Source organism: Protopterus annectens, chromosome 14.part0 (genome assembly GCF_019279795.1).
Source record: "Protopterus annectens isolate FY-2018-M chromosome 14.part0, PAN1.0, whole genome shotgun sequence".
In the NCBI taxonomy this organism is placed as follows: Eukaryota; Metazoa; Chordata; order Ceratodontiformes; family Protopteridae; genus Protopterus; species Protopterus annectens.
Window position 1 is genome coordinate 169,729,619 of NC_056748.1, and position 24,336 is coordinate 169,753,954.

General features: G+C 42.0%; 1 protein-coding gene across 1 annotated transcript in view; it reads right to left on the reverse strand.

Annotated features, from left to right (window-relative positions):
- Nucleotides 1-5,578: 5,578 nt before the first annotated feature.
- Nucleotides 5,579-24,336, reverse strand: part of NHLRC2 (NHL repeat containing 2) — a 2,274,872-nt gene continuing 2,256,114 nt past the window's right edge. Inside the window, exon 11 of the mRNA XM_044055938.1 lies at nucleotides 5,579-6,114. Coding sequence (XP_043911873.1) covers nucleotides 5,858-6,114 — 257 coding nt within the window. The 3' untranslated portion in view covers nucleotides 5,579-5,857. The remainder of the gene's footprint in view (nucleotides 6,115-24,336) is intronic.

Below are 24,336 nucleotides of genomic sequence, written 5' to 3' on the forward strand. Positions count from 1 at the left end.
TCGTCTGCTGCATTGCTTAATATGTAAGTCTGTTCCACAGAATGAGTAAACATTTTGTGACAAATTTCTCTCTCCATCGTGTTTTGTCTATTTGCTGAAGCAGGTTTAGATCCCCTGGTTTTAGTGTTGGTGGGACTGTAGACGCCTTGAACTACTGGATCCCTAATGGCACAAAAGGCAAGGAACAGATCACCCCTAAGGACACTGAATAAAGAGAAAGTGATTTCAGCCTGTCCTGGTCACTTCTGTCTTTGAAAGCTATTATCCTTTTAGTTAGGAACCTCTGGAGTCTTTCCAGTTGCTTGATATCCATAATAATATGCATCCCAAAAAAGGAAAGAGATGTTTCATTCTATAATAGGTCTGATCAATGTGGAATATAGAGAGGGAAGAAATTACTTGCATTGAGATTAAATACCTTTTGGAATCAGATGCACCTGGAAAAAAATTCTAACCACTGTTACAACATGATTGTCAAAGGCAAGGGAATTGTCTAGCCATGTTCCAAGGTCTCTCATTACACTTTCATTTTGAATCAGGGTGTTGTTTATACCATAAATTGGATGAAGGGATTATTTACCAAATGCAATAATACTGCACTTTTTACCATTTCGTTTTAACCCATTTTAAGCGGTGGTGCAGCAGTAGCGTTGTTGCCTCACAGCAAGAGGTTCTCCCGTTCAATTCTTGGCTTGGGAGTGCCTTTTGTGTGGAGTCTGCATGTCCTCCCCATGGTTGAGTGGGCATTCGAAAGACATGCGTTGAGTGGGTGTGCCTTCGTTGAACATTGGGCATCGGGCTGGCAACTCGACACCATAAAAACCAACTGCCAATCATTAGTGGACCGGAGTTCCGCTGTGGCGACCACTAACCAGGAAAAGCCGAAAGACAAACAACAACAAGTTTTAACCCATTTTAAGAGCACCAGTGGTTGATGTGCATTTTCTTCTTGAAGCTTCTGCATGCATATCAGAAAGGGACTTGAGGATAACACCAGGTCTGCAGTTATCTGCAAACTCGGTTAGCCAGAGATCCCCATTTGTAATCTGGAGATCTGTAAAGTAAATGCCAAACAGTAAGGGGTCATAGCACAGAGCCCTGAGGAAAACAAATAGTCACTTTTATGCTCATTGAAGATGCACCTCTCACCCTCAGTACAAAGGTTCCATCTCTCGACCAGTTTACTATCCCCTTAACTATGCTGTGGTCAGTTTAGAGCTCAGTCATCTCACGTTATTACATTAGCATGTGGCATGGCGTCAAAAGCCTTAGCCAAGTTGACGTATGCTATATGGACAGCATGACTACTGTCCACAGCTTGTGTTACTCTCTCAAAGAAGTTAACCAGATTCATTACACCAGATCTATCCTTAACAAAGCCAGACATCAGGGCAAATCCAGTAGCTGAACTCAGGCTGTATAGCTGTAGAAAGCTTATATGTTTGAAGTCCCTGAACTCTGTGATATTTGCATCTAATTATTTGGAAATGTTGAAGAAAAATGTTACCAGTTTGTGATCTGATCTGAAAGAAGGGAGTGTGTGTGTGTGTGTGTGTGTGTGTGTGTGTGTGTGTGTGTGTGTGTGTGTGTGTGTGTGTGGGATTGATATTGATGCCCTGATGGCTAAGAACTAGATGAAAACTATGATGCCCTCTAGTCGATTCCTTCACAATTTGGTCCATTTAGTGTTTGTTTATGAAATGAAGAAATTTTGTGGTGTAACCTACAGCTAAGGTACATGAATCCCAGTTAATTGTTAGGTAGTTAAAGTCTCCTAGCATAATGCAATTCTTGTTGACACAGAGTTCATCCAATGTATGCAGGAAGCTAAAATGGTTTTCTGGGAACAAACAGAAGGTCCTGTAACTCTGCTATGATCTGACAGTTGGCCTTGTTTATTTTGATTTAGATCTCAAGTTTAATTTTAAGGTCATTTTAAGGATGTCTAGAAATGATGTGGTCCCTAACAAATATGGATACTCCCTGACCGTTATTATCAGCACAAAACCTTGTAATGGAGGGACTACTTTCTGTACTTATAAACCAGGTTTCTGTAATACTGCACACACGCATGTGCTCAAAATGCAGTAGGGCCTCGTGATCAGACAATCTGACACCAAAAATAACTATAAATAATTTTTTAACCAGGCCACCTTGATGTGGCCTGGTGCAGAGCTGATGACAACAGAGGAGGAAATCCCAACAGCTACTTAGTGAAAAAAGGCCCCCTAAAGGTGGATCTTAAGAATTTCTGATTGCAAGATTTAACAGTGTATTCTATGGGCTCTGTGGTGGTGGTGTTTTATTTGCATATTCTATGCTATGGGGTCACTCTTCCAAATAAAATTATCTACCCCTGCTCCTCTGCACCTCCCAGTAGTTTTGCTAGATTTAGTTTTTCATCCTGGTATAGATAGGCTTCTACTTGGAGAATGACTTCCTATTAGAATGACGTACTGGGATAACTTTTGAGGTATGGTGGAAGGCACTTAGCTTCTTCCAGAAGCTTCTCCTCTGCCACCACTCACTGTTTTACTTGATTCTTGTGGCATATAGAAAGCACTAATCATCACTGTATTAATGATACCACCCATGTATACCAGACATCCTGGTTACACATGTTCTTATTCTTGCCAAGCACCACAGGAATTCATCCACGCATGCCAGACATGCTATGATACAGATATATATATATATATATATATATATATATATATATATATACACACACACACACACACACACACATATACACACACATACACATATAAACATATGCCCCCAGCGCTGCCCACCGTTCAGCCATATGGATGATACATTGCATCTCATTCACCTTGCCATATCTGCTATATATGCTCCCATGTATATCTGGTATTCCTCTACAGATATTGTCTCAAGCATGTAAATCATCTGTCATATGTATGCTCCTGTGCACATTATCCATCTTGCCGTACATGTATGCACTCAGGTATGCCAGGAATCCTGCCATAGGAACATTACTATACAAGCCTGGCACCTCAGATATGAATGCTTTGGTGCACATTAGGCAGACATCCTGCCTTATGTGCGTTTCCATGCAGGTATGCAAAACTCCTGTCATATGTATGCTCTCATGCATACCACGCATCCTGACACAAGTATTCGTCAATCACATCAAGCATTGTGTCACATGTATATCGCCATGCCAGAACATCGAAACCAATGTCGCTGAATGCTCACATGAACCAAAAATCATGTCCTTAAAGTTTAATTTTGTTCGCAGTACAGTGAAGATTGGGATTTTTGCCCTTTCCTCACTGTAGTGCGATCTCAGAGTAGGAATATATATTTAACAGAGGGTGTGGGGGGCATAGCCCCCCACAATACCCATTGTCGAGTACGTGAATATTCGCTCATGTGAGCGCTCAACGTTGTTGGTTTCGATGTTCTGATATAGACGCTATAAGATATCCTGTTCATGCACACCAGGCACCCTGCCACTTGTACCCTTCCATGCTTATGAGATACCCTGTCATACATGTGCTTCCATGCACGTCAGACATCACGCCAAATGTATGCACTCATATATAGCAAGTGCCTTACTACAGATACAATGTTACACATGGCAGTTGTCCTGACAGAGCTGCCATTTACTAGAAAAAGAACAGAGCTGTAGGTAAATCAACTGGCACCATGGACAATGGCCCTACTGACACCCCAATCTCCACCCCAAATAAAAATAATGAAAGTCAGAGAGTTAAGGATGACTGACACACACACACACACACACACACACACACACACACACACACACACACACACACACACACACACACACACACACACACACCAAGCAGTCTTTGAAATTATTTAAGCAGCCACAATATCAATTGGGACTCATTAAAATGTATACACAGATTGTTAGCAGGGATTGACTGTCATCTCTTCTCATTATGGGTGTGCTCCCCAACAACCTGTGCCTGGTGATAAATTTACCTAACAGCCTGTGTCTGGGGTGTACTCCCTAACAGCCTGTGCCTGGGAATGCCACCCTTCACCCCTTCCTAACTAAGGCTTTGCACAAGATGCCTGTCAAACGACTGGTCAAAACTGGAATTCATTCAGTACAGAATTATTCCATCTATTTCTCCTTCTTTCGAGCAGATAAAGCCAATTCCGATTTGTTTTCTACTAAGGAGACTGGTGGAATAATTCTTAACAACCAGAGTTGATTTCTCATTCTTTTTGTAACTGTTTATGGATAAATTATTTTATGTATATAACAAAAAACAGATGACTGCAACATACACACAAGGTACATCAGAAACTGTGCCCCTCCCCATCCCGCTGAATGCCTTTGTACATTCGAAATGCTGCTTAAAACCATTAGTTCTGGGTCTGGCTCTTTTCTGTTTTTCTGACATGCTTTTTTTGTAAAACTGATTTGCAATAAACCATTAATAACAGTAAAAGAGTTGGATATCTGAACAAAGGGATTTGTCATGCATGAATAAAGCATTATCAGCCAATAGTGGATTCCTAAAACTTCAATAAAGAAAATGAATAATTATGGAAAAATAATATTTTTTTTACCACTCTAATAGTGCTCTGCAGAGGAAAATGTGCTAATTTTACAGTATGAAGTCTGTTAAACAAGTAGAAAGATCTGAAATAAAAAAAAATACCAGCAGAGCCATTTTCTGGAAGTACACTGACACATCAGAAGAAACAAAATGCAATAATTTTAACATTCAGAAAATAAATTAATGCAGAATGGTTAAATTAAGCAGTTTCCCCTGAGGCATACAAACTTTGTAAGCGAAGAAAACTGCCTTCTAAGAATCTAACAGATGCTATGGGGTGCAATCTGAAACAGAATACAACTTCACTCTCAGTTTCTCTGAGGACCTAACAGATACTGCAAAAATCAAAACACATGGAAGACTATGGAAGTCTGAATTACAATTTAAGGCACCTTATCCTTCCTAAATAAGTAAATTAACATGATTGTTATTATTCAGTTTGTACAGTATTTAGCACCTAAAATGAAGATTTATGGGAAACTTATCTTTTTTGGGTATCCAAATGACAGAATGCTGCGGAAGGCTGCAATGTAATCTCCTCCCACACTGCATTTACATGCCTTCAGTGCAGAACGATAGTTAACCTTGCAGTCTTATTAGTCTCTGGAAATCTAAACGGTTACAAGTAAATATCCATTTACGCCGACATCCACTAGGAAGTGCAAATGAAAACTGACTGCTTTCACAGGCTACCGGTTTGAGCATCAATACAGAATGACAGGACTAAATATATACTACAGATGCTGTAGAAAACGAGAACAGAATCAGTACCATGACCCATGGATTTCTTCAGAGATCACCTCTAAAGAAAAAATAGCACAGATCTTCATGGCCTTGATTAACCATGCTCAGCTTTGTTATTATTAGTAAACATTCATTGTAATGTCACTGCTTGTTTCTAGTATATATACAGTCCAACATGGTGTTGTATGCGTGTGTGTATGTGAGTGCGTGCGTGTGTGTGTGTGTGTGTGTGTGTGTGTGTGTATGTGAGTGTGTGTGTATGTGAGTGTGTGTGTGTGTGTGTGTGTGTGTGTGTGTGTGTGTGTGTGCGCGTGTGTGTGCATGTATGAATCTATGATGCTGTGATGTTACAAGATAACAAGACAAGTATATGTTCAGCTCAGGGTTAGTCTCTGTTTGCAAACAGAGCACAAAAGTCTCTTCTTATATGTAAAATTTAGTGATTCCAGTATGACTTAAAGAGAAGACACTGCAGTCCTTCAAGTGAACAAAGTCAGCACAGCAAAGCAGCAAATCACAGAAAGTTGCACTGTGGAACGTTGGTATGCTGACTAGAAGCAGTAGGTTAACTCCACCTTGGCAACCTCTGCTTCTTTTGCATCACTTATTTGCAAAGGTTGCTGAAACAATACTGCCTTCATTGTGCAGGCATTGCTTTCACTGCTACAGTAGTACAGGAACACAGCGATCTGCAATACAGGGTCAAGGGCGGGACAGTTGAGAGGAATATGAAGGCTTATCGATGGTTGAGTAGAAAGGTCCAAGATCTGACCACTTGTATTCTGCCCTTGCAAAAGCCATTCATGACCTAAAAAAAATAAAAGAAAGATGCTTACCAATGGTTAAGGACAGATCAAGGCTTTACTACAGTTTCATTACATCATTTGCTGTGTTACTGCTTACAAAGACATGTCAGTCACAGCGCTGAAGAATAACAACTGAAGTGGACATGTATGACAGACCTCTTTCTAGGCTATTTATAATCTGTAACTGTAAAATGAGCTCAAAGAATGCTGCTTAATTGTTTCTAGTTTAAGAAATGGTTGGTTATTCAGCCTTACCATTCATATAGCACCCATGGCAAGACTATGGAATAAAAGAATGATCTTACACTTGACCAAAGCACTTGTGTATGTTAGGTATATCTGAGTAAAATAACCCCAGCAAGTTATCAAGAAAATATTAAAATGACTAAACAATTACATGAATACATGGGAATAAATACAAAAAGCTTTGCTGCATCATAATTCAGATAACCTAGCTACACGACGTGGCTAGGCCACATTATGTGGTCAGCCATGTTATATGTGAATGACTGTATAATGAAGTGCTGCTTATGATAATGAGGCAAAAAAAAAATGGCATAGTGATTCAGACATTTTTAACTGCTGCACAGCAATCATGTTTGCCTTAGATTTGAACCCGGACATATATCCATGTTTAGATGACATACATTGCACAAAAATGCCTGGAGTTGCTATAGTCATTGTAAATGTGTATATTTTCAGTCTGCATATAACCACTACTTAAAGTAATGTGGTGTATATACAGCTTTGAATAGTGTGGCATCGAATAACATTACAACCCAGTCTGGTCTATTTCCTTTCCTTATTTATCTACCTATAGCAAAAATTAATAGACGGCACGACACCCCTACCGCCTAAGTCAGTTGCATGGTTTCCCTCTGAACTCTATTTACTTACCTCTTACAGTGGTAAAGTAATCCATCCACCAGAGATTATTTCGAGTGGGAGGTGGAATCCCCACTCATCTTGGGCTCACTCCTCTCTCCTCTCCCACCCCCAATTCCCAGATACCTTCCCACTATATCTCCACTTAAACCTCTTTATCTCCACCTCTGTCACATCATCCAATCATAGTGCTTGTTGGCAATGTCTTATTTCACCAATCCTTATCCAATCAGCTTCTAGCCACACCCCTTATATCATCACTCAACATCCTTCTTTCTCTTTTACATATAACTACCTTTGCATCTGCATATTCCAGAAGCTATCACTGCCACTAGCCCCCTGCACATCTCACTATACCACAGATTTACCTCAGCCACACCATTCCATATGCTTATCTACACCACATACATCTTAAGTGGCACCTACACCACATACATCTTCAATGGCACCTACAGCCTAAGATGCCAACAATTACCACCTCTCATCTTTACAACACATCGTAACCTTATTACAGGCATACTTAAGCTGTCACCCCAACATAATCCTTCTCACTGTATTCACCCCTTTCTCCTTTATCATGGTATATTGATAACTAGTTACCCTTCCTCTTCTTCTAATTCTCACACTATTAACATCTTTTCAGCCATATGTTCTAACAAGCCATTCACACCACTCATCCTCTACATCACAATTAGTACTAATAAACTCTAATCAGAGGTCAGCTATAATAGCTGCCATCTTATTCTGTCTAAGCAGTATAGACCTTCTCAAGCACAATATGCACCTTAACAACCTTATAATCTACAAACTCCATTTGAAAAAAACAGCCAAAGTAAAATGGCTACCATGAATCACCACATCTTCTAAAACTTAAAACGTAGTGATGACATTCAGCCTAACCCCAGTACAACTGCTGCCTACCGCCCCTCTCACTCTGTTACTCTGCTCATCCTCTCTCTCCTATGCAATACCCCACTAACTCTTCCTGTCTACACAACATACACATTAGAAGCATCTGTAACAAGTTACCAGAATTCCTTGCCCGGCTGACCTTGCTTTCACTGGGTATTGTAGTCAGAACTAAGACATTGCTAAAAAAAGAAACTAAAGACAATGAAATATTTTATCTTTTCTCCTGATTATAATATATTCAGGTCTGACACAAAACACCAAATGTAGTCTATAAATGCACTCTTCAGCTCATCCTATCACCTCAAATTCCTCCCCTCTTTGGCAGCACGGTAATCTTCACTCCTGTTCTCAAACATCATCAGCACAAATCCTTGTACACAACAGGAAGCTATTATTATTATATATTACATCTCCTCTAAGTCTTTACCCCATATCATAAACCTAGAAGGACTTAGCACCAGGTTGAGACCTCTAGTGCACCAGGTTGAGACCTCTCGTGCACCAGGTTGAGACCTCTCGTGCACCAGGTTGAGATCTCTCGTGCACCAGGTTGAGACCTCTCGTGCACCAGGTTGAGACCTCTCGTGCACCAGGTTGAGACCTCTCGTGCACCAGGTTGAGACCTCTCGTGCACCAGGTTGAGACCTCTCGTGCACCAGGTTGAGACCTCTCGTGCACCAGGTTGAGACCTCTACGGAAAGTACAACCTTCTTACTGCTTATCACAACAAACCTTCTGCCCTCCTCTACTACAATCACTACACTCCAAACAACTTTCCCTCCTACACTTGAATTAATACATTTCTTTTCACCCCCCCCCCTTAAATACCACTTCTCATCTTGCTCTTTTTCTAACTGCCCCCTCCCTCCTCTCTACCCCTGTCATGCATCCTCTCTATACCTAAGTTATATACCTTCCAGATATACCAGTCTGGAACAGGCAGCCTAAACAGAACTAACCCTATACCCTGCTCTCTCAGTCACATAACATTTATCCTCCTATACAACACTATCATCATTCACCCCTTCCAACATAAGTTCTAACTTAGTTCAATATGTCTTTTAAACTCTTTACAAACATATACAATACTAAAATCTCCATTCCTACATAATTTTATAACTAACTTCTTTATGTGTTTTGAACTGCTTGCAAACCTTTCTTTACTGAAATGAAAGAAAACTAAACTTCATTACAGTAATGTTTCCCTTCTGCAGTATCAATCCATTTACTTCTGCAAGATTTTACAGCTGGAACAACTGTACAGACTTGTAATTACTGATGTGAATCCTTTGAGAATTGTCTGAAATTCACTTGTTAATATAAATGTACTGTGGTGGAGCTTTTCTCCCTGGGCCTCTGCTGAAAATGGGCTCTGCCCAGTCAGACTTTCCCAGTCAACAAAGACAGACAAACAAACAAACAAATAAATAATCCTCCTGGAAACAAAGCATCGACAGGTCTCATGCAAACACCCTCAACAAAAAATGGCATTAGTTGAGTGTGATATTGAATGTCCTCTATCTCCGTACCCCATACCATAAACGTATTCACTTTGACAAAAAGTAAAACAAAAGTACCATAATAGATTGGATACTTACATCCATGCCAAGAAAAAAAATCACTCCACAGACTATCAAAGTAACTATTTCCTTATATTCACCAAAATAAAACAAATATCCAAAAACAACACTTTAATGTAGGCTGTAACCTTTCAAACTTCCACAGGCACTTTCATTTCCTACCTAAAACTCTGTAACTGCACTAGCCTAAAAAAAATCTATCACTATACAATGGTGTATCTCACTTTAATACTAGTCCTCTAAACATCTCAAATGAACTGACCCCACTTAGGAAAAAAAGAAAAAAATGTTAAAGTAATTCCTGCCTCCTGGCTGTCCAGAAGTACAGAACATCTCAAGAAAATGAAACTTACATACTTCGTCTGGAAAATATGTGACTCAAAGAAAACTTGGTCAAACGTTCAAAAATTCAGACAGCTGATCTGCCAAGCAATATGCCAAATTAAATTAGAAAAAAAAATACATTATACAAGCTTACAAAACAAAAACTGCCAGATCCTCAAAATATTCTGGTCTTCCATAAATCAGCTTTTTAATCCTAGCAATACAATACAACCTTCACATATGCTTAAATCTAACAACCCAGCAAACATAGCTGATGAATTTAACTCTACCTTCATGCAATCTCCACCTTAGCAAAAATGCTGTTCCCAATACAATACCCAGACCATAACCCATCCTACCACACTTTCACACAGCCTCTTTTTCCAGCCAGTTCCCAGCACTACCATCAAAAAACTAGTACTTAAACTAAAACCTTCCTCCCTAGCTCTGGCCAAACTACCAAGTGAACATCTAGAAGTAGCAGCAGAGGCTATAGCTTACCCCTTCTCAATTCTAATAAACTGCTTTATCAATTAATCTTATGTACCCCTCCTGTGGAAGAAATATTACATCATCTCCATCCACAAAAGTGGTCACTCCACTAAGCTCACCAATTACAGGACCACTGCCATCCTAACCCCCTTATCAAAAATTGTCAAGACATGCATTCAGACCCTACATAATATCACACAAAATGCACTGCCCTCATCTTTGCAGCATGGTTTTCTCTCCCACAGTAGCACCTCTACTGCCCACCTTAGCTTTACCAACACAGTTATCACAAAGAGGCGTAGCATTAGCCTTTCTAATGCTCTTGACATTGTCACTCACTCCATTCTATTGCAACCATTTTCTAATACAGGTATAAACAATTATTGGCTATCCTGGTTCTTTAACTACCTCTCTATATGTTATAAGCACTGAAATGGCTTACTAACATCTCATCTTTTCTCTCTGTTTCTACTGGAGTCCCGCAGGAATTCATACTGAGGCCTATCCTATTCAGCATCTTTGTAAATGACCTTGATATGGCTTGTAAAAATGCAACCTTACTATAGTATACAGATGACTCTACCCTCATCTGCTCAGTAAACAATCTCTGTAGCCTACAAAAACTGACCCAGTACTCTTCCACTTCAACAGAAACCTGGCTGACAACTTTCTAGCTATTCCTCAAATGTAACAACCCCCCCCCCCAAAAAAAAATATTTTTATTCCCAAATGTCTTGCAATTAAGTAACCCTCCTCCATTGTAACCTCTTCCAACAGCACCAGAACTGAGCTTGTCACTCATGCTAAACTTCTAGGAATTTATTTATTTCACATTTGTTTACCAGGATAGTGCAATTGGGCAAAAGCCCCTTTTCACCGAAGGTCCTGGGAGAAAAGCTCCAAACACAATTCACAAATTACATGGGTTTTGCAACTTACAAACATAATAGAAGCTTACATTGATTACAAAGACAATAAATTGACATAGTTTATACAATCCGTAAAAATAAAATCATATTAGTGTATAAGCAGCATTTTTATACAGCTGAGGAGAACTGAGGGGGAGAACAGATAAAAGAGTGGTCTACATTTACGAATAGGTGAAGCAGTGTAAATACAGATGCTGCACTTGAATGTGGACAGGGATGAGTTTTGTTTTACGTGGATAGGAAGTGTGTTCCACAGCAGCAGTAACCTCTGCGAGAAATACCTGTCTTTCTAAAACATTACTTTAATGTTGCAGAAGAGTTTAGTTCACCAAGACAGAGTATTTCTAATGCCATTTGACTTGCTGTTGTGCAGTTAATTCATCAGTACTGGGTTAGAGGATGTCTTGTATGCCAGACACTGGTCATCCCCCTCAGCAGTCTGTAGGACAGAGAAAAACAACAGGGCTTTGAGTTGGTGCATGTAAAACATACTGTTTAGGCCTTGTATCCTTTCAGTAAGATATCTTTGTGGGCATTCCAGTTGTTGCATGTCTGTGGACAGATACATCCCAAAGAGGACATTATATTCAACAACTGGACTAATGAGGGCTGTGCTTTGTTTATAAGTTATGCAACATAGAAGGACTTTTTTATGACAATGGACACATGTTGGTCAAAAGACAGGTCACTGTCCACATAAGTTCCCAAATCCCAAACAACTGGGTCAAATCTTAGAGGCATATTATCACTGTGGTAGTTCCCTGGGGTAGATGACTTCCCAAAGTATACAATAATGCATTTTTGCACTTAGTTCTAGTCCATGATTTTAATACCAGTTATTTACTTGGGACAAACCTTTCTGCAGGATGGCCAAGTCATTTTAATATTCAATAACTCCTATTTTGCAGTCATCTGCAGACTTTGTTAGCCAGGCCTCTTTGGTATTAGCTTTTACTTCAGAGAAGTAGATGCCAAATAGAAGCATTCCCAGCACAAGACCCTGTGGTGACTAGTCTCTTTGTGGGGATAACTTCCCCTATTTTGATTTCATGAGTCCTATTCATGAGGCAGTTGTCAATCTAGCTGGTGACATAAGGGTTTATTCCCAGGTTATTTGGCTTTGCCACTATGCCTAAGTTGGGGATTATGTCAAAAGTTTTCACCAGGTTAAGGTATGTCATGTGTACCATTTTGCCTTCATCCATTGCTTTGATGACCTTTTCAAAAATTGCACCATGTTCAGTAAGCATGATCAGCTCTCGATAAATCCAAACTGAGACGAGTCCATTGTTTGGAGGTATCATACGTTCTTATCAGTTAGATCCTTGATAAGCCTCTCAATGGCTTTGCATAACAGGCTGGTCAGATGGTAAAAATACTTCAGTGTAAACATCATCAGGTTGTGCGTACACATAGGCAAACCAGATATGAAAGTAAAAATGGCAGAGCGTAGTTACCTGTGATTGCACAGGTGAGGAATAATGCCAGTGCTATCAGGAAATGCACTGTGTGAACCACCACCATGTGTTCTAAAGTTTCTTCTTTAACAGGGTGAGGCTCTCTGTAAATTAACCCCTCTGGGCACAAAGGGCTCATACTGTTTCTGAACTGCTTAGTTTGCATGATGACAAAACCTGCTAAACATCATGAAAATTACAACAGGATACCATGCATACCTCTGAGCACCTTAAGGTAATTGAGCACACCCACACTACACACAGAGTTGCACTGAGGGGAATTGTCATTCCGTAAATAACTATCTGAAGACAGAGCCACTGTACAGCAGGTATTCTCAGCAGCAAACAGAAGGATGGGCTGCCGTGTTTCATACCTTAAAGTACCATTGGAAGCATAGGGATACCAGTGCCCATATTTTATTATTTTGCCATCCATCCTGTAAATGAAGTGCCTGGTAATAACCATTGTTGTGCAGACGCTAAAACATGCTAGAACTGTTTTGAGTGAAAATTCCTTGACCTTTTACCTGAGATCTTTGAAGGTAAGATAATTATGGCTGGAGAAGGTGAGGGTATTGCTCCTTTCACAGCACAAAGGAGTCAAAGATTATTCTGGACATCCTCTATAAGCAATACAGCCAGAAGGGCTATACTAGGTCACAATATAATGCAGACACATACCACTGACATCCCATGCACAGGGGAACAGTTACGTACTACTCCAGTGACATGAGCTGATACAAGCCTGACCTCTTTGGACAATGGGAGGCTGAAGTTAGGATAAAGTCATTATTTCGTCCTGTATAGATGGACACGCGTATCATCATTTTGATTCTATATGCACTGAGATTGTTAAAATATCTGTGGGTTCAAATCCCCCACCCCCCCAAAAGATAAAATTCTGTTGTTATAGCAGATTATAAATGTCATCCCACTAATATCAATGCACCAATGTAAGGTCCATTTATGTAATACACATAGGTAGTAGCTTGTTGCTGGCCATTTCACAAAATACAGTACAAGTATTTGCTCTTTATGATTACCTGCTCTGGAAATATTTATTGTGTGACCAGCAGGGTTATTATGCTTTATGTACAGTTTTGTCATTGTCAAGACTCCAGCAGTATCACTGGCCATCGGTAGAGATGTTCTGTCTTGACAAATATCCCCTGCACTTATCATTCTCTTATGTCAGAGTGCATGTCACGATGGCTTTTGGCTTAGCCCCCCCCCCATATGTTCCTATCAGGTAAACAGGTTGATGGCATACCTGTGCAAGTTCTACTATTAAAGGTCATTATTCTTTACTGTGGCACTATCAATATGGTTAAAAATGCAATATTCATTGTTTTTGCCTTTCTCTTCTTCCACCCTCTTTATCACTATCATTTCTCTTTCATACAATTATTTTATTTTTGTTTCTCTCCATTTGTTATTACTATATGCAGCAACACACAAACATGCACCTAACCCACCAGCGAGGCTCATCTCCCCCCCCACACATGGCAAAAGCAGCAGTAACACCTCCACCACCAGATGCCCCAGGACACCTGAGTCTCAGCCCACCACAGCTGCCTCTACACTTCTTTCCCAACCTGCACCACTTGCATCAGACAGCCCTGCACCACAAGGCGGTACAGCTGTACCCACTGGTAGCTGTCTAAGTGGACATGGCATTGTTGTCACCCATCAGGAGCTGTACCCACTGGTAGCTGTCTAAGGGGACATGGCATTGTTGTCACCCATCAGGAGCTGTACCCACTGGTAGCTGTCTAAGTGGACATGGCATTTTTGTCACCCATCTGGAGCTGTACCCACTGGTAGCTGTCTAAGGGGACATGGCATTTTTGTCACCCATCTGGAGCTGTACCCACTGGTAGCTGTCTAAGTGGACATGGCATTTTTGTCACCCATCAGGAGCTGTACCCACTGGTAGCTGTCTAAGTGGACATGGCATTTTTGTCACCCATCTGGAGCTGTACCCACTGGTAGCTGTCTAAGGGGACATGGCATTTTTGTCACCCATCTGGAGCTGTACCCACTGGTAGCTGTCTAAGGGGACATGGCATTTTTGTCACCCATCTGGAGCTGTACCCACTGGTAGCTGTCTAAGTGGACATGGCATTTTTGTCACCCATCAGGAGCTGTACCCACTGGTAGCTGTCTAAGGGGACATGGCATTTTTGTCACCCATCTGGAGCTGTACCCACTGGTAGCTGTCTAAGTGGATATGGCATTTTTGTCACCCATCAGGAGCTGTCAGAGACTGTGAGGAAGATAACACCACTAAATGCAATCTTGGGTATTGACTAGCATTTCTATGGCATTACACTGGGATAAAATGGCCAGGCTTGAAATGACCTCTAGGTTGATAGCCTAGTAATCTTCTATGATCCTATGAAAACACACAGAGGGGGTTGGATGCATCAGCCACATGGAGACCATGCTCCGGTGATCAATTGAATCATATCCCTGCCCAATGATGACTCCACCGACTGAGACAGGACCCACTGCTGATGGTTCCCAGGGTGACAAGTAATCTCTAAGATGGCAGAGACTGCATCTTCGAACAATCAGTCGTATCCCAACCCACTGTACCCCTCACTTTTGTGTCTATGTTCACCCCTGTATGTTGTGCAGTCTTCCCCTAACTGTTGTCTTCCCTCTGTTTGTTTGATGGCTCCTTCACCATTATGTCATCTCTCAATTACCCCACATGCTGTCACTCATGCTTATCTTTCTCTGATAACTAACCTCCACCCTCTTAATCATCTGCTTACTTCCCTGACTTCCTTCCCCAGCTTTTACTTCTCTGAAAAAAAAATAAAAGGTGCTTGTCTCACAAATAAATAAATACTGCCACCAATTCTTCCCTACTTCCCAGCTACCTGGCTAACATATACATGACAGGTGATTCTCACCTTCCCACATACCTAGCTAACATATACATGACAGGCGATTTTCACCTTCCCAGATACCTGGCTAACATATACATGACAGGGGATTCTCACCTTCCCAGATACCAGGCTAACGTATACATGCCGGGTGAGTATCACCTTCCCAGATACCTGGCTAACGTATACATGACAGGCGATTCTCACCTTCCCAGATACCAAGCTAACATATACATGCTAGGTGATTCTCACCTTTCCAGACACCTGGCTAACATACACATGACAGGTGATTCTCACCTTCCCAGATACCAGGCTAACATATACATGACAGGCGATTCTCACCTTCCTAGATACCTGGCTGACATATACATGACATGCGATTCTCACCTTCTCAGATACCTGGCTAACGTACACATGACAGGCGATTCTCACCTCTCTAGATACCTGGCAAACGTATACATGACAGGAGATTCTTGCCTTCCCAGATAACTGGCTAAGATATACATGAAAGGAGATTCTTACTTTCCCAGATACCTGGCTAACGTATACATGACAGGTGACTCTCACCTTCCCAGATACCTGGCAAACATATACATGACAGGTGATTCTCACCTTCCCAGATAACTGGCTAACGTATACATGGCAGCAGATTCTTACCTTCCCAGACACCTGGCTAATGTATACACAACAGGCTTCTAATGTTTGATGTGCTCATTTTAAAAAGTGTACTTTTCTGACAAATAATTTAGGATTGACATAATTAAATAATTACAACTATTGTTGGAATTCTCTAGAATTACTGAGCTAAGAAGTTGCAAGGTACGCCTTCATTCCACCACCTCCATTCTGCTCATTCCTTATTTGCTCACCTTGTGTTCTTACTCTCTGCTTGCTTCCAGTTTTCATCTCTGTCCTACACTCCCATTTCTAACCTTTAATCTGGTAAAACATAGGTAAACACAAAAAACACATACATGCAAAGGGTTTATAAAACAGAAATAATCCGTGTTAAAATGTTGTGCAATGGATCACAAAGATCTACATCAATATACATATTTAATCAATGAGACATACTTCCTGTTCAGTGGGAAAAATAAAGTCCAGTTCTTGCCACATATTATGATCTCACCATTGTGGTCATGCAAATGAGCTAAGTGCCACTACATGTCACTGTGAAAAACTGAAATAAAGAAAAGCTAACAACTTTATTCTAACTGTTCTGACGGCTCAGTGTACTTATGAAATGATTTCTACTGTATCAATGCACTGTGAATATGCGGAGTTCATATCCCCTGGCGGATGTACATAGTTGTACAATGATAAGTTTGAAGTCTGCAAATGTCTTACATTTCTCTGATATGTATGTTGTGTGATCCCTTTTAGTATGACTTCTTCTGTGGCTTCCCTTGCTAATATACCTGTATAGAAAAAATAATTAAGAAATGCACAGGTTCAAATATCCTGAGGCCTATCTTTCATTTCTTGCTCTCAATTTACAAATGTGCTACATTTCCCCTGATAAACAAGGACATTGGCAACCTCCAAATACTTGACCCCACACAGTTTGGTTTTGTCAAAGGGAGATCATGCCTATTAAACTTAGTTGACTTCTTCAAAACAGTCACCAAAGCCATGGACGAGGGGAAGACGGTGCATACCACCTACCTTGACCTAGCCAAAGCCTTTGACACTATTCCCCACTCAGGTAGAATAGATAAACTCTCCCAGCTAGGCATCAACCTGTATGTTACCAGATGGGTAGGTAACTGGCTCACTGACAGAACTCACAAAGTCAAAATACGGGAAGCCACCACTGGTAGTAAACCTGTAATGAGTGGTGTACCCCAAGGATCAGTCTTAGGGCTTCCACTGATCGGGATATACTTTTCTGAGGTGTAAGCCAAAACCAGTGGTCTGTGGCTGACCAAGTTTGCAGATGACTGCAAGCCAGGTGCTGTCTCAAATTTTCCTAGTAATGTGATCATCCTCCAAGAGGGCCTTACCCAAACTAATGACTGGTGCCAGAAACATGGCCTCAAACTGAATGCCAAGAAATGCATCATTACCCCTTTGGGGAAAATGGCATCCCCACTAATTATCACATTAATAACAACATACTAAGCATGCAATCACTCATGGGGACTTGGGCACCCAGGTTGACAGCAATCTGACTTTTGACCACCATGTTGCCGCTGTTGTAAGGAAGGCTTTCTACACGGCCCACCTCATAAGTAAGGATATTTCATCCAGGAACAAGGAGGTCATAACATCCCTGTACTCCTCCCTTATCAGACCCATTACCGAGTACAATGCCCTCTTTGGCATGTACCTTGCATAGCACATGCAGCAGCTCGAGAAACCACAGAGGTTCATAACTAGGAAAATCAAGGGTCTTAAACACCTATCCTATACAGATAGGTTAAAAGCCCTGTCCCTCTACTCAGTCTCGCACAGACAACTCAAAGGTGACCTGTGTCTGGCATACAAGGCAATCTCATACCCAGCCTTGATGGAGTTGCTGCATATCCATAAGTCAAACTCCACTCCTGTAACCCACATGCAATGCCTCAACCTGGTCTGTGACATTAACAGAACTTGTTGGTGGGACAGATGTGTGTCCCAAAGACTCCCCCATCTGTGGAACAGACACCCACTACATGTCAAGCAGAGAACCACTCTAGCCCTCTTTAAGAGGAACCTGGACAACTAGATCGGAAACACACCCCTGGCATCCCACCTGTGTCCCTGCTGGACACAGGAAACAGGTGCTGACTTTGTGGTAACATGGGCAAACAATCTTGGCTAGGCTCATAAGGGCCTCAGTGCCAATAGCCTAGTATCTTTAGCCTTCCTTACAACAGAGGCAACATGGTGGTCAAAAGTCAGATTGCTGTCATAACCCCCTACAAAAATCTCAATACCTTACGGTCTTCAAATAAACTACTTGTCTGTGTAAGTAAATCCAACAACCTGGCCAGAGACTCTCTGTTCTCTAACACTGTTGGAAAACACTGGAACCTACTTCCCAGTGAACTTGCATCATCATCATCCTCATTATCATCTTTCAAACATAAACTGAAACTCAACCTGACAACACACTGGTTATGTCCCTGTACACAACATCTTACAACACACTGGTTATGCCCCTGTACACTATACCTTACAACACACTGGTTATGCCCCTGTATGCTATACCTTACAACACACTGGTTATGGCCCTGTACACTATACCTTACAACACACTGGTTATGCCCCTGTACACTACCTTACAACACACTGGTTATGTCCCAGTACACTATACCTTACAACACACCGGTTATGTCCCTGTACACTATACCTTACAACACACTGGTTATAACCCTGTACACTGTACCTTACAACACACTGGTTATGCCCCTGTACACTATACCTTACTACACATTGGTTATGTCCCTGTACACTATACCTTACAACATACTGGTTATGCCCCTGTACACTCTACCTTACAACACACTGGTTATGCCCCTGTACACTATACCTGAGAGCACACTGGTTATGTCCCTGTACACTATACCTGACAACACACTGGCTATGCCCTGTAGACTATACCTGACAGCACACGGGTTATGCCCCTGCAAACGATACCTGACAGCACACTGGTTATGCCCCTGCACACTATACCTTACTACACACTGGTTACGCCCCTGTACACTATACCTTACAACACACTGGTTATGCCCCTGTACACTACACCTGATAGCACACTGGTTATGTCCTTGTACACTATACCTTACAACACACTGATTATGCTCTTGTACACTATACCTTACAACACACTGGTTATGCCCCTGTACACTATACCTTACAACACACTGGTTATGCCCCTGTACACTATACCTTACAACACACTGGTTATGCCCCTGTACACTATACCTGACAACACACTGGTTATGACCCTGTACACTATGCCTGACAACACACTGGTTATGCCCTGTACACTATTCCTGACAATACACTGGTTATGCCCCTGTACACTATACCTTACAACACATTGGTTATGCCCCTGTACACTACACCTTACAACACATTGGTTATGCCCCTGTACACTATACCTGATAACACACTGGTTATGCCCCTGTACACTCTACCTTACAACACACTGGTTATGCTCCTGTACACTATACCTGAGAGCACACTGGTTATGTCCCTGTACACTATACCTGACAACACACTGGTTATGCCCTGTACACTATACCTGACAACACACTGGTTATGCCCCTGTACACTATACCTTACAACACACTGGTTATGCCCTGTACGCTATGGCTGACAGCACACTGGTTATGTCCCTGTACACAATACCTTACAACACACTGGTTAAGCCCCTGTACACTATACCTGACAACACACTGGTTATGCCCTGTACACTATACCGGACAGCATACTGGTTATGCCCCTGTACACTATACCTGACAGCACACTGGTTATGTCCCTGTACACTATACCTTACAACACACTGGTTACGCCCCTGTACACTATACCTTACAACACACTGGTTATGCCTCCGTATACTATACCTGACAGCACACTGGTTATGTCCCTGTACTGTACCTTACAACACACTGATTATGCTCCTGTACACTATACCTGACAACACACTGGTTATGCCCCTGTACACTATACCTGACAACACACTGGTTATGACCCTGTACACTATATCTGACAACACACTGGTTATGCCCTGTACACTATACCTGACAACACACTGGTTATGCCCCTGTACACTACACCTTACAACACACTGGTTATGCCCCTGTACACTATACCTTACAACACACTGGTTATGCCCCTGTACACTACACCTTAAAACACATTGGTTATGCCCCTGTACACTATACCTGACAACACAATGGTTATGCCAGTATACCTTACAACACACTGGTTATGCCCCTGTACACTATACCTTACAACACACTGGTTATGCCCCTGTACACTATACCTGACAACACACTGGTTATGCCCCTGTACACTATACCTTACAACACACTGGTTATGCCCCTGTACACTATACCTTACAACACACTGGTTATGCCCCTGTACACTATACCTTACAACACACTGGTTATGCCCCTGTACACTATACCTTACAACACACTGGTTATGCCCTGTACACTATACCTTACAACACACTGGTTATGCCCTGTACACTATACCTTACAACACACTGGTTATGTCCCTGTACACTATACCTTACAACACACTGGTTATGCCCCTGTACACTATACCTTACAACACACTGGTTATGCCCCTGTACACTATACCTTACAACACACTGGTTATGCCCCTGTACACTATACCTTACAACACACTGGTTATGCCCCTGTACACTATACCTTACAACACACTGGTTATGCCCCTGTACACTATACCTTACAACACACTGGTTATGCCCCTGTACACTATACCTGACAACACACTGGTTATGTCCCTGTACACTATACCTTACAACACACTGGTTATGCCCCTGTACACTATATCTGACAACACACTGGCTATGCCCCTGTACACTATACCTGACAACACACTGGTTATGTCCCTGTACACTACACCTTACAACACACTGGTTATGCCCCTGTACACTATACCTTACAACACACTGGTTATGCCCCTGTACACTATACCTGACAACACACTGGTTATGCCCCTGTACACTATACCTTACAACACACTGGTTATGCCCCTGTACACTATACCTTACAACACACTGGTTATGCCCCTGTACACTATACCTGACAACACACTGGTTATGCCCCTGTACACTATACCTGACAACACACTGGTTATGCCCTGTACACTATACCTGACAACACACTGGTTATGCCCCTGTACACTATACCTTACAACACACTGGTTATGCCCCTGTACACTATACCTTACAACACACTGGTTATGCCCCTGTACACTATACCTTACAACACACTGGTTATGCCCCTGTACACTATACCTTACAACACACTGGTTATGCCCCTGTACACTATACCTTACAACACACTGGTTATGCCCCTGTACACTATACCTGACAACACACTGGTTATGCCCTGTACACTATACCTCACAACACACTGGTTATGCCCCTGTACACTATACCTTACAACACACTGGTTATGCCCTGTACACTATACCTGACAACACACTGGTTATGCCCCTGTACACTATACCTTACAACACACTGGTTATGCCCCTGTACACTATACCTTACAACACACTGGTTATGCCCTGTACACTATACCTTACAACACACTGGTTATGCCCCTGTACACTATACCTTACAACACACTGGTTATGTCCCTGTACACTATACCTTACAACACACTGGTTATGCCCCTGTACACTATACCTTACAACACACTGGTTATGCCCCTGTACACTATACCTTACAACACACTGGTTATGCCCCTGTACACTATACCTTACAACACACTGGTTATGCCCCTGTACACTATACCTTACAACACACTGGTTATGCCCCTGTACACTATACCTTACAACACACTGGTTATGCCCCTGTACACTATACCTGACAACACACTGGTTATGCCCTGTACACTATACCTGACAACACACTGGTTATGCCCCTGTACACTATACCTTACAACACACTGGTTATGCCCCTGTACACTATACCTTACAACACACTGGTTATGCCCCTGTACACTATACCTTACAACACACTGGTTATGCCCCTGTACACTATACCTGACAACACACTGGTTATGCCCCTGTACACTATACCTTACAACACACTGGTTATGCCCCTGTACACTATACCTTACAACACACTGGTTATGCCCCTGTACACTATACCTGACAACACACTGGTTATGCCCCTGTACACTATACCTTACAACACACTGGTTATGCCCCTGTACACTATACCTTACAACACACTGGTTATGCCCCTGTACACTATACCTTACAACACACTGGTTATGCCCCTGTACACTATACCTTACAACACACTGGTTATGCCCCTGTACACTATACCTTACAACACACTGGTTATGCCCCTGTACACTATACCTTACAACACACTGGTTATGCCCCTGTACACTATACCTTACAACACACTGGTTATGCCCCTGTACACTATACCTTACAACACACTGGTTATGCCCCTGTACACTATACCTGACAACACACTGGTTATGCCCTGTACACTATACCTTACAACACACTGGTTATGCCCCTGTACACTATACCTTACAACACACTGGTTATGCCCCTGTACACTATACCTTACAACACACTGGTTATGCCCCTGTACACTATACCTGACAACACACTGGTTATGCCCCTGTACACTATACCTTACAACACACTGGTTATGCCCTGTACACTATACCTGACAACACACTGGTTATGCCCCTGTACACTATACCTTACAACACACTGGTTATGCCCCTGTACACTATACCTTACAACACACTGGTTATGCCCTGTACACTATACCTTACAACACACTGGTTATGCCCCTGTACACTATACCTTACAACACACTGGTTATGCCCCTGTACACTATACCTTACAACACACTGGTTATGCCCCTGTACACTATACCTTACAACACACTGGTTATGCCCCTGTACACTATACCTTACAACACACTGGTTATGCCCCTGTACACTATACCTTACAACACACTGGTTATGCCCCTGTACACTATACCTGACAACACACTGGTTATGCCCCTGTACACTATACCTTACAACACACTGGTTATGCCCCTGTACACTATACCTTACAACACACTGGTTATGCCCTGTACACTATACCTTACAACACACTGGTTATGCCCCTGTACACTATACCTTACAACACACTGGTTATGCCCCTGTACACTATACCTTACAACACACTGGTTATGCCCCTGTACACTATACCTTACAACACACTGGTTATGCCCCTGTACACTATACCTTACAACACACTGGTTATGCCCTGTACACTATACCTTACAACACACTGGTTATGCCCCTGTACACTATACCTTACAACACACTGGTTATGCCCCTGTACACTATACCTTACAACACACTGGTTATGCCCCTGTACACTATACCTTACAACACACTGGTTATGCCCCTGTACACTATACCTTACAACACACTGGTTATGCCCCTGTACACTATACCTTACAACACACTGGTTATGCCCCTGTACACTATACCTTACAACACACTGGTTATGCCCCTGTACACTATACCTGACAACACACTGGTTATGCCCCTGTACACTATACCTTACAACACACTGGTTATGCCCCTGTACACTATACCTGACAACACACTGGTTATGCCCCTGTACACTATACCTTACAACACACTGGTTATGCCCCTGTACACTATACCTGACAACACACTGGTTATGCCCCTGTACACTATACCTTACAACACACTGGTTATGCCCCTGTACACTATACCTTACAACACACTGGTTATGCCCCTGTACACTATACCTGACAACACACTGGTTATGCCCCTGTACACTATACCTTACAACACACTGGTTATGCCCCTGTACACTATACCTTACAACACACTGGTTATGCCCTGTACACTATACCTTACAACACACTGGTTATGCCCCTGTACACTATACCTTACAACACACTGGTTATGCCCCTGTACACTATACCTTACAACACACTGGTTATGCCCCTGTACACTATACCTTACAACACACTGGTTATGCCCCTGTACACTATACCTTACA